Genomic DNA, 21,361 nt, shown 5'->3' on the forward strand with positions numbered 1-21,361 from the left:
TATATATTTATTTCTGTCAAAAATCCACCTAAGCCCATTGAGGTAGAGACTTTTTGGAGATAGGTATAAGAGCGCCCGATACTCCTATGGAAAAAAGGTAACTTGCCCAACCGAGACAGGTGCGTTTGCACATACAAAGCAGCTCATCAGCTCGTCCTGTCAAGGCCTAGATTGACTAACAGAAAGCTTTCGATTCAACCTCTCATAGACTTATCATCTGCCTGTTAGAAAGCTTGAAGGTTCATCAACGCATAGTGAGTTGCATAGAGAGATTAATTCCCATTTGAAAAACTAGATTTACGATCCCATTTGGAAAATATCGAGTGACAACGAACAACGCTACATTCCATAGGGGCGGCTTTCAGGCTAACACCATGGGCTCTCTGCTTTTTTGCATTACTCTTTTGCCTTTGTATCCCACAATATGAAATTCTTCTGGATACCTCTGTGGCGACACTAATCATCCCGAGCATAAGGTCACTCATGTATTCCTTATGGATGACCTAAAGATTTATGCTTCTGGTAAAAGCAAACTTCAATGTGCTTTAAATATCGTCAAGTAGCACACAGTAGAAATTGGCAGCGACTTTGGATTGGATAAGTGTGACAAAATTCGTCTAAAGAAAAGAAAGATTACTGGGGTTCCCGAGATTCCTATGCTTGCGAATATAAGTGTTATTAGACATCTTGAGACTAGCGAGACCTATACATACCTGGACATGCCTCAAAGCCGCCTTCAGGACGTAACATCAGTGAATGAGTCTCTTCGAAGGAGATACAAGCATCTTGTTCGGAATATGTGGTCTTTAAATCCGACGGAATTGAACAACGTATCTGCAACTAACATTCTTGCTATCCCGGTTCTACTCTACTCGTTTAAGGTGGCTCAATGGACGAATAACGAGCTTAAGGCCTTTGACATCGCCACACATAAGATCATACATGTGCATAAGAGCTTGTATATCAATTCGTCCGTTCCGCGATTACACACTTCAGGCAGTCGAGGTGGACGCTTTCTTCTTAATCTTCACTGTCTTCATAATCAAATTCTTCTAAGTAAAGCTTACATCGTTGCAAATGGTAGAGATCCTTCCTTAAAAATGGTCAGAACCCACGACACAATTGGCAAAGAAGCGTTTCTTTACAAAGCCGCGAAGCAGGCAGCCGAGACCCTTGGTCTGAATTTTAACATCAGAAGTGAGGAAAGTGCATTACTACATCTAGATGGTTCTTTTCTAAAACTCGAAGTAAAGAAAGCAGAGGTTGAAAAATTCCGAAAAGAGCTACTTAACAAGAAAATGCACGGAAACTTTTACAGAAATGTAAACATTTCATGCCAAGAAGTTCCCAGCGATATGTACAGAGTGTGTCATGCACACGCTGAGTAAATCAAAAGATACTGAAGTATATCAAGATGACATCATTGTAGACACCCAAATTCTAAAAGATAATTTAACTTTTCTAAAAAGTATTCAATGCTCGTGTTAAAAAGTAAGAGGGAATTGAGATTGGGAAAGCGTCATTTCTTTTTCACAATAGAAAGAGGCAATAGAAATATCCCCGACTCTAAGAACATTGCTGCAGATTTAACGATTTTTAGAAATATGTCAGTACTTGCTGAAATCTATTGAATTATTTTCCCTGGTTGCTAAACTGTTGTATAATCTCTTAAAGAAAAACGTCAAGTTTTACATCGGTGAGTCAGAAAATAATTTATTCTATACATTCGAAAATAAATTAATGGAACAGCCCCTATGAGCGATTTATAGTCATCAAGCTTGTGCAGAATTATACTATGTTTCCAGCTCAGTAGTTTGACGAGCAGCTGTGTTGTAACAAGAAAATGACCACCATTTTCATTCAGTTTTATTTTTCTCAAAAAGAACTAATGAAACTGAGACGAGATATTACAAGCATCGAGTCAGAGACAACAAATATGTGAATCCATGAATTGAACTGACTCTTCCTGTGTAACAAAACCTATATCCTAGAATTTCCGAATTACGTGCGATACTAACAAATAATTATGACAACCACTAGAAAAAAAAAAAGTAAGAGCTTCTTTCGATTATTTCACCGTGCTCAAGAAACCTACTACCTTTTTAAGACAACCAAAATTTATTCCTACTTACTATTGGCGAGAAAATTGTAGGCATCTGGGTTTGAAACTTAATAACACAGCCAAAAAAAATGCTAGTATAAGTAATTATATAACTAGTATAGTCATTTGAAAGCTCAAAGTGTTCGGACACATTTAAGAATAGGCAGCTTTAGAGCATTATTTTTGATACAAGAGGAAATCTGAAAAATTTCCAAAAATTAATGATTATTAAGAAAACATTTATGAACAAATTGCAGTTAACAAATTCTAGAAATGATGATAATCACGATATTTTCCGACAATTCTTTTTGTGGGAAAGTAAGTGTTAGAAACTAGCGGTGGTGCCTTTTTTGCTGCCGTTCGAAAGATGCATCAAAGTCTGGGCAAGATTTCAATAGCACATGGTTCAAATAAAGGCCTTCCAAATAAAAAAAAATTCTGTAAATATCGCGATTTTTACGAAATCAAAAACAATCACGTCCTTACGGGAAATTTTAAATAATTATAGAGCCGATCCGTTACTGTTTGAAGTTTGAATCGCTTTAATATCTTCATTAGAACTGAAAATAGTACAGTTGCAGATTTTCATAATTTTAAGCAACAATTTTTATTATTTATAAAATTTGTTAACTGCAATTTGTTAACAAATGCTCTAAAGTAGACACTGCTTAAAAAAACATTCAGTAAACCACTGATACCGCAAAAATTATTTACCCTGTACCCTAAAACCTCATGGCTTCATGATCCTCTTACCCCGTCATAATAAAGCCCCATAACCTCAAAATCCCATAACCTCATTCAGAAGAAAAATATTGTTTGGGAAAACAGGACAATTTTCTGAGTTTTTCTTGTGCAACATAGCCATGCTCTATAACCCCGAAATTTCATAACAGCATAACGTCAAAACCCCGAAATCATAAAAGTTACGTGAGTGAAGTCATGAATCACGGTCTACTTCATTACTATTTTTTTAACCTCTCTTCGACGTCTACGATACCACAGTATGCTTGTTGTCCAGCATATTTTTTACAATATTTATGGAATTGAATTCTTTCGTGGTATTTTAACAATTGTTGAACGAAAAAACACTACTACCACCACTACTACTTTCTACGATTGCAATCGTAAAAAGATCTACCATTTTTTCTGGAATTTGAAATCCTGCTACCTTAAAGAACACTGGAGATGGTGAAACTGCTTCTAAGGAAGATGCATGGAATGATCCACTCTCCAATTCTCTGAGGTAACGAAACCAGCGAAGGCGCGCTGCCCTGCAGATGGACGGTAGGGTGTGAGGATGAAGCCGGAGTGTGTCCGACGACGAGTTGACGTTATCCTCGTAAAAGTCGGCAAGCCCACATGCTTAGTCCTGGAGAGGTATGGAGGCTATTACCCCTAGGCCGGCGGATTCACCCGCGATTCCAATGGGAGCTCTACCGTGTGATCCGAGGAAACTCTTTTTGATTGCCCAAAATTATCTGCTATGCTTACAGATCAATGTTGAACCAAGATAATGAGTATGCTGTGAAAATGAAGTTTGTTACACCAATTGTTTTGCAGGAACCCAAGAGCAAAGGCAATTTTTATTTTTGTTTGACTCGCACAGTAGGATTAAACTCCAGTAATTTGCAAAAAATTCAGTATGCAATCGCGTCCAGCGTAACCAAAGCTTCTATGTCTGAGATAAGTAATAAGAAAGAGCATGAAGTAGTCCTTGATGTACCTGTGGCTGATATGGAGATTGATAAAGCAACTGATGAAGATATCAATGAAGAGTGCAACGAGATTCACGACAACACTGACCAGGAAGAATATGTTGTAATGAAGGAAAAAGATGGTACGCCGCGCCCATTCAATTAAGAAGAACTGAATGATTAAATCAGAGAACTAGAACTGCCGAAGGATGGGGCTGAATTACTAGCTTCAAGACTGAAACAAATATGCTATCCAAAAGAACAAAGGTTTTATTTTATCGCAATGAGGATGAGGCATTCCAAAAATACTTTGACATTAATTGAACATACAAATCGTTTTGAGTAAGATTAAAATAAGAAGAACATAATTGGCAGATTTGCGGTGATCTAGAGATCTTGAAAATGATTCTAGGTCAGCATTAAGGTTTTACGAAATTACTATGCTTTCTTTGCTTGAATGATAGCAGGGATCGCAAGAATCATTATGTCAAGAAAGATTGGTCAGCTCGAGAGCGTATAGAAACTGAATAAAAAAATGTTATAAACAAACCTTTGGTTGAGCCGGCTAAAATTCTACTTCATCCTTTGCACATCAAACTCGGTTGGATGAAACAGTTCCTAAAAGCTTTGGATTAGGAAGGAAAAAGTTTTGCTTATTTATTCAAACGATTCCCAGCTTTATCGAGCGCGAAATTGAAAGGAGTTTTTGATGGACCTCAAATTCGTAAGATGTTGAGATATGAATCTCCATTGCCACAATGAATGTCAAGGAACGAGATGCATGGTTGAGCTTCAAGAATGTGGTTGAGAATTTCTTACGCAATCCCAAGAGTGACAACTACAAGTAATTACTGTCTGACTTGCTGAAAAACTACCAAAAAAATGGGTTGCTTAATGAATTACAAGCTACACGTTCTTGATTCCCACCTGGAAAACTTTCCAGAAAATCTTGGAAATTACAATGAGGAACATAGAGAACGCTTCTATCAAGGTATCAAGGACATGGAAAGACTTTACCAAGCATGATCCAGGAATAAACGGTTTAGCCATCAGCTCATCCAATCTACACCCAGCAATCTTGATTTTCAGCGGCGTATTTAAGGAAAATAGCGCCAATCGCAAGCATAGAAAATTGTACGCCCCTGTGCGGATATGGAAAGACTTTATCAAGCATGATCCAAGAATACACGGTTTAGCCATCAACTCATCCAATCTACACTCAGCAATCTTGATTTTCAGCGGCGTATTTAGGGAAAATAGCGCCAATCGCAAGCATGGAAAATTGTACGCCCCTGTGCAAAACACAAGCAAAATATATTTGCCTCTACTACTCATTTTCCGGTTTGTTTTTAAATTTTAAATTAAATAGATAACTTTTATAATATTTGAAAGTCGTGTCTTTTGAAATATTTGAAAAATTATTAATGAAATTAAAACTGCACGGAAAAAATTGATGGTCAAAGTTAGAAGGTCAAAATTTACAGAGCCAGACATGCCTTCTACATGGTCAAATGTTCCTTCCAAAATGTTGTCGACACAGTTAAAAATACTCTCATTGTATAGCCAGTCTGATTTTTATAAGGATATCAGATGCACTAGCAGGGATAACTAAGGTATCCCTTTCGGGATAATCAAAATGCACATCTTGTTTTCACTCATTTCGAGCATCCATGAAGGAGCAGCTAAGCCATCGTGTGTGGTCAATTGCTTGATTTTTGCGCGTCAATCATGCGCGTGAAAATTTAAAGGTCACCTGAACACCATGCAGTAGTGTTATCAGTCAAGAAAAGAAAGTTTTTACCCTATAGTATTCATGTGTAAGGTGCGTGCATCTGTTGAAAATCTAATTAAACCATCTTATTTTGTAAGTATCTTCTTTAAATAAGTAATAGCAATAATAATATTTTACATAAATAATGTGACATTTCAGATATTTAAGTCTAACCTTTTTGAGGTTAATGTAAGTTTGCACTAGATTATCATTATTTCAGTAATCACTGGCAATTCCAGCATTAATCTATTGAGCTTAAACTAAAATTGTATGTATTAATTTAAAAGAAAATTGTTATTTTTCAGTTCTAAGATCCTTCCACCCTTGAGATCCATGAGATTCGTATAGGGACACATGGCAGGGCCAGGGTCATTGCACAATATATTTAGAGGTAATTAATCATCAAGAAGAAATCCACTTTATTTATATTTTTCTGTATCCTTATTGAAGATTGGAAGAAAAATTATATCCTCAATTGTAAATTATTCTTCTTTTTTCGAATTTTTCTTTTTTTAGGTAAAACTAATTTTTTAACCTAAAATTGAACTATTTTGTTAAAATTTTATATTTTTGGGTTGAAAATCTATTTTTTATATTTGAAATTTGTCTTTTTGTCTTTTAATTTTAGAAACTCAACTGCTTGATTCTAAATTTATGTAGTTTATCGAAAATTCGTCTTTTTGTGTATACAATTAATCTTATCAACTGAAAATTCAACTATTTGGTTAAAAATGTATGTATTTTGTTGACATTTTATTTAATTGAGATTTTACTTTTTCATAAAAACTTCATATTATGGGGTTTAAAATTTCACTATTTTGTATTGAAAATTCGACTATTTGTCTTGAAAATTCACTTGTTTCAAATTTTACGTAATTTCTTACAAATTTATTTGTTTTGTGATTTATAATTTTAGCAGAAAATTCATATCTTCGGTGGAAAATTTAATATTTTTATAAAAAATTCCCTTTTGAGGAAAATCATTTGATTTTTTCAACTAAAAATATTTTTTAATTTCAAGGATGTTACACATGCAAAAACTTAAATCTAGTAAGACAACCCAACTTTTTGGGTAAAAGTTCTTTTTTTTTTAACAGGCTACTATAATATTCTTGGTTCAGAATTCATTTTGATTGCTTAAAAATTCCATTATTTGGTTTAAAACGCAACTGCTTTGCTAAAATTTCATTTTTTAGTTGAAGGTTTATTTCTTTGAATAAAAATTTGACCATTTTTATGAAAATACGTTTCATGCCGGTTTGAAAGTAAATCTTTTACAATTACAGTTAAACTATTTAATTTTTGGTAAAAAATTTATCTATTACTGGTGAAAATTAAACTTTTTGGTTAAAAAAGATTGCTTTTTTAGTTGAAATTTCAAATTTTGTATTAAAAATTTAAATATTATATTTAAAATAAACTTTTAAGGTAAGAATTCTACTACTTTGTAGAAAATTCGTCCTTTTGCCTTGAAAATTAAAATATTTGGCCGAAAATTAAACTTTGTTAATAATTCCTTTGTATTGTTAAAATTTGGTTTATCAGAAAATGTAACTATTCCATGTGTGGGTAAAACTTTATTATGTATACTAAATAAGTTCGAAAATCGTGCTTTTTTATAGAACATTAATTTTCTTGGTCGAAAATTCAACTTTTTGGTTGAAAATAAATTTATTTGGTAGAAAATTATCCTTGTTTGTCGATAGATCTGCTTTTAGATTGAGAATCTTGTTAAAAATTCCTTTTTTCAAGAAACTTTATTTCTTGGTTGAAAATTGAACTATTTTAACGAAAATTCGTTTCATGTTTCTTTGAAAACTAATCTTTTAAACTAATAATTAGACTATAAATGCCTAATATGCCGGACAACCATCATGTTAAAACCACATGTTCTGCCGTATTTCTAAGCTCAAGCCTTCAAGCAATATTAACAGTTCATTTTTCAAAATGTCTTGATATTTTAAACCATTTAAGCTGCCTTCGGTAATGTGGGGACCGATCAGTTTGTTGTCAATTATTCCACACCATGCGTTGACAGTCCATGGACGCTGGTGTTCGACTTCACGAAACCACTGCGGATTTTCAATACTCCAGTAGTGCATGTTTTGTCGATTAAGGTAGAACATTTGGAAAGTAGGATAGTGAAAATAGAAAATCAAAACGAGAGGTTGGAGTAGGGGAGAGTGTGAGTAATGAGAGAGAAAGGATAAGGGAAATAGAAAGAAGATTAGAAAGGAAAGAAATAAATGAAAGAAGAAGAAACATTGTGATAAAAGGGTCTAAGATTAGAAGAGAAAAGTTGAAGAAAGGAGTAGAAAATGTGCTAAAAAGGATAGATACTGAAGTAGAGATTGAGGAAAAGCAAAGTGTAGGAAAGAAAACGCGAAGAGGAAAATAAATTTTACTAGTGACCTAAGTACATTGGAACATAAGAGGGAAGTAATGACAAAAAAGAGGCTGTTGTTTGGAAGCTCGGAGAGAATAGAAGATAATTTGAAATGGGTAGCAAGGAATATGCAGTATACGTTAAGGAACATAACAGATGAGTAAAGAAATAAGGGTTAAAAAGTTTGGGTTAAGTATGAAAGAATACAGCTAGATGGAGTATGGTGGAATTGAGACAAAGAAAGAGAAGAGATGGTAAGAAATAAGTTGCCGGAAAACTAAGAAAGAAAGGAGAACTTTAGGAAAGGATTGGGAGTGATGGACAACATATATATTCTGAATTACCTGACAAATAAAAGGATTAAAACGGAGAAAGGAGCAATGATAGCAATATTCGTAGACGACTCCTTGGATAGAGTCAAGATAGAAAAAGTTATGGTTAAAAAGGGGATACGAAAAAGCTTAATAAAGAGAGTATCGGACATTTTCAGACAAAAAGCAGGGCAAAGATAAAGTAGGCGATAGTTTCTCATTATTAACATGAGTCAGACAATGTTGTGCTCTGAGCCCACTTTTATTTAATATATTAATCTCAGACCAAGACGAAGAATTAAAGAGAAAGGGATGGGGAGGAGTTAGGATGAAAGCGGAAGATATATACGCTGGAATACGCGGGCGATATAGTGTTGATGGCAGAAGATAAAGAAGGGATGGCGGGCTCATGAGGTTTAGAAAAGAAAGGGGAAGAAATGACTGGAAAATGGAAGAGAGTAAAGTTAGAAGAAGTAAAGGAAATTATGTATTTGGAATATACCTTCCAATCTAATAGAGAGCATAGAGCTCATATAAGAGAAGGGATAAAAAAAGCAGCAGGTATAATGAAACAGTTACAGGGAATAGGGAAAACGTGGTTGAAGAAAGATTGCAGAAGGAGAATGTGGTTATTTGATACGCTGGTATGGTCGGTATTAGGTCATGGAGTGGAGATATGGGGATGGAAGGAAGGGAACGAAATTGAGAGCTTACAAGAAATGTATATAACGTAGAACCAACAAGATAGGAAGAGGAAAGAGGGAGTTTTTTTAGTGAAAGAGATATAGGAAATGGGAATGGAGTCAGCTATGAAGAACTGGAGGGAAGAGACAGGGAAAGATAATTAATTAAAAGATGGGAAATGATTGGGCAATCAAAATATAATGAATGGTATAAGATGATAAAAAAGGAAGGAGTACCAAGGTATTTAGAAAAGAGATTTATGTAATCGTTTACAGAGAGTAACGACTAGTAATTCTGACATGTCTTAACGAGTGGTAGTTAAGAGTGGGGTCTTGCAGGGGACCTGCAGTACTGAATAGACTCATCAGTTAGATGCAAGAAGAACAAGTTCGGCCCGTGCTTTCGTTTGAGATTAAGGGCCTTTCTTTAAATCCAGCCAAAACTTACGCTACTATTATTTGGCCTTTGACTTCTCCTTCCTTACGCTTACGATGATATAACGGATGAACTTGATGGGAAGCTAGAAAGGGCATTAAATGCATGAATAAGTTTTCTACCAAATTCTTCAAAAAAATAACACATTACTCTACATCGGGAGAGAGCTGGCTTCTTGCCCGTGGCGAAAAGAACGCAATTTTTGATGGGCAATTTGATCTTTAAAATATCTAGATATAAAGCCCTTCATAGAAGGTCCCTCTTACTATCATTTTAAAATCTAATTTTTTAAGCACTTATTCCATAATCCAGATATTTTACTCTAAATTACCCATTGGTGACAGTATTAAATATTATGTTCAACTCGTAGAAGTAATGCAGTTTTCGATTTTATTTAACACATACCATTTATATATGTTTTATTCTACTGTGCCCCAATATTAGTTTTAAGAATATTACTGTTACTATTACTATATTTTTGTTCCTTAGAGGGCTACTTAACTTCAAGAACTTTTTTTTAATGAATTTGAAATTACAAAATAGTTTAATTTTCAATCATAAAGATGGATATTTAGACAATAACCTAAATTGTTAAAAAAAGAAGTTTAACTTTCAAGCAAGTAATTGATTTTTTATTTCAGAAGATTAGGTTCTTCTTTATTTATTTATACTCTCTCCCTTTTACGGGTTTAAGAGTCTTTATATAACAATTACAAGTATTATTACAAACAAGCCTTATACTACCTTACGAACTATTCGCTTCATACAGTCTTAAATTATTATTCTTATTTGTAAATGCTTGCGAGTTTGCCCTGGGCTTCCACTTTCTCTTACCATTATCACTTTCAAATTTTGACTCTAGTTCGCAACACTACTTCGTAACTCTCCTTCTTTCGAAATAATTTTTTGGCTTTTTTTCTACTATCCTATGCAAACAGCTCTCTCTCAGATCTTCTAGCTTCTTCATCCATTCCTCCCCCTGACCATTTTCATTCAGAATCCATTTAATTCTCTCTTCTGTACTCTCCCCTTCCCCTTCGGCCCCTGTACAACTGTCTAACACATGCAACCATGTTTCCTCCTCATATCTACATACTCTACAAACATTCTCCTCTTCATTCATCCAATATCTACACGCTATTATACCCTCTCCCATTCTGAATCTCACTATTCTATTCCATTTTCTCTCCTTTTTAATCTTTTTCAGATACTCTGGTACCCCCTGCCTCTTAACCATTCTATACCAGCTATTGTACCTTGAATCTGCGATTCTTTCACATCTTCCCTCACCTTGCCTTTACTTCATCTCTTGCTCTATTTCCTCACACTCTGTATCCCTCTCATTTATATCACATTCACGCCTTATTTCATATCTCTCCTCCTCCCAATTTTGAACGTCCCACGTTAGCCCGCCTATCTTTATCCATGACCTCGCGAGCACACGCTTGTGCAAATTTGCTTCCCTTTTCCCTTCTTAGTTTCTCTTCTAAGTTCCAGGCTCTTTTCACTTGTTTCACCACCATTTTTTCTCGTCCTGTTTCTTCTCTCAGTATATAACCTGGGCAACTCCAGCTCACTCCCAAAACCCATCTCAAAAATCTTTCATCCAAACTTTCTATTCTCTTGTGTTCTTTCCATCCCCAGATTTCCACACCATAGCTTAAATCTACCACCACGTCATTTATCTTCCATTCGTACTCTAATCCACCCGTTTATTTCTAAAACACATCATCTTGGTCTTGTTCACATTTATTGTTAAACCCTCTTCTCTCACATATTCTTCGAACACTTTCATCAACAAATTCATACCTCTTTCATCAACCGCTAATAGCACTACGTCATCTGCATATGACAGTGAATACAGTTTGCCCGTTCCTAATGTTGTCCCTCCTTTCCCTTTCACCTTCAACTTGTCCTCTAAGTCTGCGAGAAGAATACTAAATAGAAGAGGGCTCAAAGGACACCCTTGCCTGAGACCTCTTCCTGTCTAAAATTCCTCACCTTTCTTATCTCCTATCTTCACCCTTATCTTAGTATCCACAAATATTTCTTTTATCCTCTCTATTAAACCTTCGTCTACTCCTCTCTCTTTCATTGCTGCCCATAAGATCCTCCTGTTAACTGAGTCGAATTCTCCCTTAAAGTCTACAAAAAATGCGACTAGCTTCCATTTCTTCCGCCCTACGTTCTTATTGACTAGATATTTGAACACGTAGACGTTATCTATGGTTCCCATCCCTTTTCTAAGCCCCGTTTGGTTGTGTGGTATACTTCCCGTCTCTTCCACCTGTCTTTCCAACCTCTTTCTAAGCACTTCCGCATAAATTTTATATCCCACGGAAATGAGTGTGATACCTCTATATTCCTACACCTTTTTGCCTTCTTCTTTCTAAATCAACGGTACTACCAGTCCTGTCTTCCATTCCTCCAACCACCCTTCTCCTTTCCATACCTTCTTGCAAATCCTCTACATCTCTTCCCTCACCCCTAATCCTCCATATTTCAGTGCTTCATTTTCCAAGCCATCTTACCCTGTTACTTTGTTTCTTTTCAACCTTGAAAGAGCCTCATTCACCTCATGCCTACTAATCTCGTTGTCAATTTCCTCGTCCCCAGCGACCATTTTTCTTCCTTGTCCCTTTACCATATATTCCACTTCTTCTAGCAGCCCCTTGAAGTGCTTTGTCCACTCTTTCATTCCTATTTCTTCATTTATACCCTTCCTTCCTCCCCTTTCCCTATTTATCACTTCTCATTCCCTCCCTTCTTTTACTGCCTTCTCTACCTCTGCCATATAACTTTTTTTCTTCTGCCTTTTCTCCTTTATCAATCTTTGGTGCTCCCTCTTTCTCCTTTTGAGTTCTCCTTTTTCCAATTACCCTTTCCTTCATTTCCTCACACTCTCCTTCATCCTATCTTCGCTTTCCCTGCATTCATCGTCCCACCAGCCTCTCCTAAACCCCTCTTTTTTTGTCTCGGTCTCACCTCTTCCCTTACTTTATCTATTGCTCCTTCAAGTATTTCTAGCAGTGTGTCAACTCCTTCTTCTTGCGACCCCCTATCTCCTCGTTTTCTATTTTTTCTCTAAATTCTCTCAATTTTTCCTCCCCCAAATGCCCATTTTCACTTTATTTTCTCTCTTTTCTTTCCTCTTCACCCTACTGCCCTTTGAGGTACCACATCTCATTGTCGCGATTACCGGAAAGTATTCTGAGCCTATCACGTTGCCCACTTCCATTCGAACCATCAGCCTCCTTATTCTTTTTTCTGCCAGAATGTAATCTATTGCGGTGTCCCCTATACCCGCGTACATATATTCACCTTCGTCATCTCCTCTTTTATTGCCGGTACAAATGAACCATCCCACCTCTCTCAGTGTCTCCAGTAGTCCCCTAACCTCCCGATCCGTTTACTTTTGTTTCGATTTTCTTATAAATACCTCCTTTTCTCTATCCCGTACTTCTACCCCTTGTTCCTCAGTCCACGCATTCAAATCCCCTCCTACTAGGACCAGCCTCTCCTCTTTCTCCTCTATCCATTTCCTTGTTGTTCTCCATCCTCCCTCTTCTCCTCTTCTTCTGCACACGCATACTACATCCACACTAACTTTCCCTAATTTTATTCTTCTAACAATTGTTCCATCCTTTTCTTCTATATACTCTCTCTTTTCTTGCTCTACCACCAGTTCTTTTCTTACCCCTGACATCATACCACCCATTTCTCATCCTTTCACGTTCTCCTTTTTTGCTGCTTGCTTCTTCCACACATATGCTTTCAGTAATGCTCTTTTGAAGCATTTCCACTCTTTCTCATCCACCCACGTCTCACTCATCATTATCACATCACATTTATGCATTTCTCCCAAAAATTCTTTGTCCTTGTTTTCTAGTTCTGACACGTTCCAGAATGCTAATTGCACGTCGCTCTTTTTGTGCTTATCTCCTTTATTCCTTTCATTCAGATCCTCTTGCCCCCCCCCCCCGCGACTCTTGCATTCCCCTTTTCATGCTCTTTGTCCCCTTCACTCACTACCAGTTTCCTACGCTCCATCAGTTCTTCTACTTCATCGTCCTAAATCTATATCTCTCCATTACCCCATATCCTATCTCTGCCATTTCTTACCCTATTACCTTTACACCTCTGAGTCCATGCCTTTAGATCGATTAGCCACTTTTGAAATTGCAACTAAAAACTATACTACTTATGAAATAAAATAAAAAAATTAATCATTTAAAATGCGATTATAATTGAACGATCGAAACATGTTACGCGAGTTAACCTCAAAACCTCAAAGGCAGGGCAAAACAAAAGAAGGTTAAAATACCCCCTCCTCCTCCTCGCTTAGTCTTGGATCATATATCCTAAATGCTCAAAACTGGACCTGGCACATAAGCGCCAGATTATATAGGCTTAAATACACCCCGCGTATTTTGAATCATGCACTACTATCAACTGTGAAATTCTGTGAACTTGTATTGCGTTACGAGGTGGCGATGGGTGGATGAAGAAGCAGTGACTCGCCGCGATGTATTAACGACTTTGAACTATGATTAGATTGCTGCTCCAAACAGTGATCCCAAAAGATTGGCGCATGCTCGAATCAAACTGCGCCCATTGACTAGTTTGCTTCCTGATTTGAAACTCAAATACAATTGGGCGCTACAACCTATAAACGTCACTACACTCGAAAATCGATACAGATTCTGAGCGAAATATCACGTCACGTGTACATTAAGCAAGTGTTACTATCGAGAGTCGTTACTATCGTTATTCTTTCCAGTGTATTCTAATCCACTGATGATGAGCGGAACAACGTATCACATGCGTACAGCAAGTGTTACGAAAGAATCTTTACAATCAAACTCGACAATATCGTTTAGAACTTTATAATAGGGAATACCCCTTCAAGTCTCAGGATCTGTAGTTATCATCCTCACCTCACATACGACGTGTAAACGTTTGTTTAATCTTAGACTAGTTGACGCCTTTGGCAACTTAATGTTTTGTTTTAATGAGAAATCCTAATCTAACCATACAATGTGTTGTTCTATATCTTGCTTTTTCTCTCGATAATTTTAGTAGTCTAAAAAGGTCAGCGAACAAAGCTGACGAAACGCCGTAAGAATGATTGCGAATTTTCCATTTAAATTCACTCCCTTTAATAGACAAACAAATTTTTCGTAATTTATGCATCAGCAATTAACAGCGATCACCAACAGCAGTCACTATCTCTGCATGTTTGACGTGGAGATAGGGGGGCTTTTTTCGAGTTTGACAAAGTGAGTGTGGCAAAGACCTCGCCACATTTATCGCATCTTTTTTTAATCTGTTAGGTTCGAGTGAGATGAGAATATGACTCACACCTCAATATGATTACGACTAATACCTTCAGACAGGAAATGTATGGCAAATGACACAATCACATACTTCAAGTATTTTAAAATAGCGTAGATAAAGTCTAGCTAACGTATATCTGAAGTATAGATAAAGTATAGATAAAATATGGTTAACGTATTCTGTACAGAATGGCACTTATTTGTTTTTCAAGGTGTCCTAGAAACGTGATAAAAGTAATGCATCATAAATGATAGCTCGTCCGATAATGTAAAAAGTTAGCGAGTTTAGAGATTTCGCTTGAAAAAAATTCTATTGGAGCCTTTCGCGACTGCATCGCAAAAGCGTATTAATAAAATTTTGAAGTTCTATAAAAATTCATTCAACTTTTTTGGACGAGATAATACTTCAGAATTGAAAATAATCATCTCTGTAATTTATCATATAAAGTTAAATAATTAGAGTTACAATGTACATTTTTATTTGCATTTTACTTATTTCAGAAATTCCTAACAGTATTTTTTGATTTTACGAAAAGCCTAATTATGGATCTCTAATTTTATGTATTTCAGGTATCACATTATCTCCATTCATCAAAAATAGGGCTATAAATACTATATCCATACTTTTCGTATACTTTATATATATTTTTCCGATACTTTAAACATACTTTAAATGTTTTGATCTATATTTAACAGATATACTTTAACCATATTATACAATTTCCCAGATGTTTTCCTGGATAAATCCCATGCCAAAAAAATTTTACTCGGGCTACAAGTTTCGGTAAAAGGGATATATAATAATTTTCACCAATACTATACCTTATTATAATCAAAGCCCGCAAATGTTTCAGCTCTCCGAGGAACGCAAAGGGATGGTGGAACGTAAGCTTCGCTATGACGTTCACCAGCGGAACTCAAGCTTCTTGAAAGCGTACCTCCACCGGCCGTGAACGATAAGGAACTAGCAAGACGTGTAGCTTCCTGTACGGCTGTTACCACCTAGAAATATAATTGCCAATGAAATAGGCAATTGACAGATAAAAATAGTCGTTTATAAATCGAAAAAGTGACACTGCGTGAATCGGATAATTATGTTTCTAAACTAAAGTTACTATCAAATGAAATAATAGTACCCTTGTTTGTTAAGCACAGTCACTGGCGTGACATTGAGGCGACATCATCAAGGTGTTATGTGAGCACTTTTTGAATCACAGCGTTCGAGCTAAATTAGACATGCTTGAAAAGTTCTTTCAACATATGGACTATCACATGTTGTTAAAGAGAATTTAAACATAATTTTAAAATGTAAATCATGGAGAAGACGTTGAATCCCAAGATTTCTTACGATCGAGAACGAATGATGAAAATAAAAATTGATAAAATTAATGGATTCTTCCATTAACGCTTCGTTAAAACTGCTTAACCAAGTTCTTTTTGATTTTTCATCACAGCATAACATTTTATTTTTTAGAAGAAATTAATCTTGATGGATTTTAGAAATATTGTTGTAATAATTTTGATAATAACGCGAGATAGACAATGCGTCAAAAGGCATTTTTATCAAACTTTTTTTCAGAAAAAATTTCACTTATGACTTTTTTTCGTATCTAGTTGCCGTTTTGGAAAAAACTTGAATTCTTGTTTTTCAGGCAAAAACAAATTCTTTCTTCTCTCCAAGGTTTGGGCAGATGACAGACGATCATAGAATATACTTTTAATATTAAAATGATCTATAAAAAATCAAGAGAAGAAAATGTTGTGTGCGAGCCATATAATTAAATTAAACGTACAATTAGTATCTAACTTGCCGATCAATTGTACGCACATGTTTAGTTAAAATAAATTTTAGAATTATAAAATGACAGAAAAAACGCTAAACTGTATGAGGCGTTCACGTGTACACTTACGGATACACGCACTGAAATCTAAGCTATTTGAGGCGCTAGTGTATACACTTATATACTGACACAAATCATAATATATTAAAATAGTAAAATATAATTATTCAGAAAAGAAAAGAGGTTGCAACGGTTGGGACGCACTAAAACTTAGCACTGGCCAGGTAGCCACATTCAACCTCGATAGGTAGCTAGCTATAGATATTACAATAAGTAGCAGGTGCGGTCAGACTAGTACGGGGAGATACCACTAGAAAGCGCAGGATCCCATTTCCTCGAAAGTAAGCTCGTTTAAACCGATTGTAAGAAGGCGAGCGAGTAGTAATTCGATAACCAGCGGGTGAGCGGTCCATAGACCGTTCGAACGATCTCTCGCCAGATCGACTTCACTTCAAAGCTACTGCACTGCAAGGGAAGGAGTTGCACATCTCGACGTGTAACCAAGGTATCTTTTTTGTTCAAATACACATACGGTGTACGCTGTTCCAGCTGCCGTAAATTTATCCTGGGTACGCCACCTCGCCTCTGCGAACCATTTTGATTTTGTTTTCGGGCAAGCCATCTAAGCTCCGAAAAAAGTTGATTGATTTTGTTTTTTTGGGTACGCCACCTCGGCTCTAAAAACCTAATCACATGTTTAACTAGGTAAGCTATCTTAGCTCCAGATTTTGATTTTGATTTTTGATTTTGATTTTTGATTTTGAATTTTATTTTTATTTCGATATTTTCATGGGTACGCAATCTTGTCTCCAGGCTTATATTATTTGAATTGAATTTACTCGTTCCTCCAGATGAACTTTATTTCGCCCTCCAGACATAAGATCAGTTTCCTTACCTAGGCGATAAATGAACGCTATCTCAGCTATCTCTCGTCAACCTATCTTGGTGTACGCTGTCTAGGCTGCCGAGTTTAAATCTTAATTCCTGGCGAAAGCTATATAAGCTGCAAAATCAGAAATATTCCTCTCTGCGGTGTACGCTAACCAAGCTACCTTCGGAAATCTCCAAGGTGTGAAGGCTATTTCAAGGCTGAACTATGTGCTCAATTTCTGCGAACTGTTAGAATAAACGACATAATTCATATTATTTATTTTACTTATGAAATACAATACTAGAAATTGATCTGTAAATGAAACAGGGATTTCGAAATAAATAAGGTTACTTGTTTTGAAATACTGTCTGGTTCAATCTGTACTAGCATGTCCTAAGTCTATAATTATAATATATGAGCATAAAATATTTAAATTTGAAAGTTTTACGCACTCTTACAAGGTAATCCAAAAAGAAGAAAAATGCCAGAGACTGCATAAAATAGATAAGACCTGAATCATATAATGAAAAGAACGAAAAATCTTTAAGGATGAGTTACTAAAAACGGAAAAAAATATTAAAATCAAAATCCACATTGAAAGCACGACTCCAAATAGATGCAATTTCCGATTTTCTCATTTACAAATTCAATAAAAATATTGACGCCACTAAAAATTAACTGAGGTAAAATTTAATTCAGAAAAATTTTAGAGCAGTACATTGCCACTTGATGAATAAAACTACTCTAATAAGGAGTATAAAAAAATAGGAGAATATTAACAACAATTAGAAGTCAAAAGGTGATAATATTCCAATTATTCAAATTTTATTAGTCTTAAATAAAAACAGCAATAGTAGCAATATAAGTTTCCGTGATGAAGGACAAGGTGGTCCAAGGGGACGAGAGAGTGACGCTGCTGGTCCATTTGAACAATTGAACAGCAACGCAGGAATGTATGGAAAAAGCGGTTAACCATATCATGTGCTTCAGTCAGTTACAAAAATGTCACAGGATATTAGTTTTAGTTCGCTTTCAGTCACTAAGGGCTCAGGTTCTGCGCGTTACGCAAATATCGAAAGAAAACAAGAGGAAGCGTTTATCTTTCAAAAAGAAAAATAAGCTTTAAGACGACGTGAAATAAGGTGCCTCAAAAAAGTGTTTTTTTTTTTTAAATATATATAGTAGCTCTGAGAGTATGTGTAAATCTGTAAGAACTCGAAAATCTGTTTTAAGCGGTACGGTTGAAAGTTACAAATATTTAAAAAAGAATTCGTCAAAAACAAGAGACAATAAAAATTTGGATACTGCTGTCTTAGAATGGTTTCCACAAGACAGATGCAATCTTGTCTTATTTAGAAGTATATATGCCACTGAACGCGTCCTCGGGTTGCGGATAGAGGGTCTCTGTACCAAGGGTTTCTGCTGAATATGGTTACAAAAATAAATAGGCAGTTGCGGACAATTGTCCAGGGGTGGTCCCGAAGGAAGTAACCCCCAAGCAGAGGTGTGAAAACGGTGTCGAAAGCTGAATAGCACCTGGGTGAGGTGTCTAGAACGGTAATTCTGGAATACCGGGCGACCTCTCAAGAGTACGCAGCCTTATCCTTGCATGCGGGGCTCTACAAGGATGGACGAACCCCTTTCCCGACTGAATCACGACTTGCTAGAGTGCTACGATGCGAGTGTGGCCCCTGAACAGGGTTACATGGCATGGCTGCACGCTCTGTGGTGCAAGAAACACCCAGAGTTATCGCACTTTTTGCAGCAACGTCTGCGAAACCATGCCGAACTACTCCAAAAAAGGGGCTATGTAAACGGAACGCCTACTCTACCAGAGGTAGAACAAGCCGGCAACAGAGAAAGAAAGTCGACACTAAAATCAACCGCGGGCAGGCAGGCAGGTTTCTCTAAAGGCTAAAAATCTGGCTCAAATGGATGACGAGCTTCCTGGACATTTTTCCAAAGAATCCGACCTCAGGGCTATCAATTATTGTGTGTATAATGCAGCGAGCAAGACAGTACGCGTCCCGCATTCAGTGTGTGATTGACTACATCACACCTGGCACGAATTTTACCGCCAAGGTTCAAAAGTTCGCGCGCGAACTCCGGATCCGTTATCACACACTTAACAAGTGAAAGCTGCTGACCATCAGGCAGTATATTGTTGAGAGAATACGGACACTATCTGACGCTAAGAGAAGTCTAGAGCGGAGGGAGAGGTGGGTCGAAGAAAATCAACAGTTTCTCTCTGACACATCTGGACTCTTCCAAGACCCTCCAGTTACTGTCAGCTGGCTGACAGTAACTGGTGGCTACTGTTCAATGACTGGTGGAGTGGCTGGTAGAAGGGCGCACAATACTCCTGCCGAAAATCGGCAACTTAGCTAACCCGAAGAATTACAGGCCAATCACTTGTCTGAATACACTGTATAAGATATTCACAGCTATCCTAAATGATAGGATTGTTCGGGCAATTGAACCTGTATGGCAAGAAATGTATGAACAAAGAGGCTCAGAGAAAGGCGTAGCGGGATATCAGGAGAACTTGCTCATCGACAGATGTGTCCGCAAAGATGCAGCATTCTACCAGCGTGACCTATCGATGGACTGGATTGATTATCGGAAAGCTTTCGATTCGACCTCCCATAAACTTATCTGTCTTTTGGAAAGCTTAAAGGTTCATACGCAAATCGTCAGGTGCATAGAAAGATTGATGCCGCTTTGGAAAACCAGATTTACTATCTTATCTGGAAAAAATCGTGTGACAGTTAACAAGGTCACCTTTCAGAGAGGTGTCTTTCAGGGTGACACCATGAGCCCACTCCTCTTTTGCCTTACATTATTGTCACTATCTCTAGCACTTCGCCATTCCGACGGGTACTTGTGCGGCAAACTTATGAGATTTATGGATACCTGGTCTTCCGAATTGTCGGCGAGAAACAAAGTATCTGCAACGAACATGCTTGCCGTGCAGGTAGTACTCTATTTATATGGAGTGCATCCATGGGCGAAGTAGGAGCTCAGATCCCTCGATATCGGGACATGCATCTTAAGTCTTCTGTTCAGCGACTCTACATCTCACGCTGTCAAGGAAGTCGTGGAATATTGAATCTTGAATGTTTTCACATAAGGATTATTCTGGGTACAGCACATAGAGTCACAAATGTAAGAGACCCTCTTCTTAAAGTGATCAGGAAGCACGAAGAAGTGGTCAAAGGAGCGTGCCTGTACAAAGCAGCAACGGAGGAGTCTGCACAGTGTCTTCCACAGAATTGCGGAATATCAATCACTGTCGTGAGAGCTAACTTTTTCCTTCCTTAAATCAACCGGATTGAAGTCGGGTACGGAGGGTTTCATTTTGGCATGCCAAGACGCTGTCACTTCCACTTTAACATACCGCCACCACATTATGAGCCAAGATGTTCCCGATGATAGTTGCAGGGCCTGCCATGCATACCCCGAGCTTCTAACACACACTATATAGTTGTTTACCTCATGCGGGAATAACCTACATTCAAAGGCACAATGCGGTACTAAGAGTACTTTATTACCATCTCTGTCATTCTTACGGCATTAACCTTAATATCGCTCCTCTAAATGCTCCCAGGGAAATCGAATCAATTGTCGAGAATGAGAGGTGCCGCATATACTCGAACTTTAGATTCTCGACAATTATTTCTGTTGCACACTCGAGGCCGGACATGGTTCTTCTTGACTTTGAGAAGTGAACCATGTTCGTTATCAAATTTTCAGCATAAGCTCACAAAACATCATAGCCAAGGTGAATGAAAAGAAAAAGAGGAATAGAGACCTTATTAGGGAGTTGGACTGTTGGAGGTGGTGGATAAATAAATGAAACACAGGCACTGTTATTTCAATATAAAATAAGAAAAAGGTTTATTAAATTAATCTGTAGTGTAGTGCGCGGCAT

The 21,361-nt window shown here is 36.9% G+C and overlaps 1 protein-coding gene across 3 annotated transcripts in view; it reads right to left on the bottom strand.

The window, feature by feature from the left end:
• Window positions 1-21,361, bottom strand: part of LOC117177563 (rho guanine nucleotide exchange factor 2) — a 422,353-nt gene that overhangs the window by 12,083 nt on the left and 388,909 nt on the right. For all 3 annotated transcript variants that reach the window (XM_033368379.1, XM_033368377.1, XM_033368380.1), the window contains one exon: window positions 15,541-15,720. In XM_033368379.1, coding sequence (XP_033224270.1) covers window positions 15,541-15,720 — 180 coding nt within the window. The remainder of the gene's footprint in view (window positions 1-15,540; window positions 15,721-21,361) is intronic.

Source organism: Belonocnema kinseyi, chromosome 7, assembly GCF_010883055.1.
Source record: "Belonocnema kinseyi isolate 2016_QV_RU_SX_M_011 chromosome 7, B_treatae_v1, whole genome shotgun sequence".
NCBI classification, from domain to species: Eukaryota; Metazoa; Arthropoda; class Insecta; order Hymenoptera; family Cynipidae; genus Belonocnema; species Belonocnema kinseyi.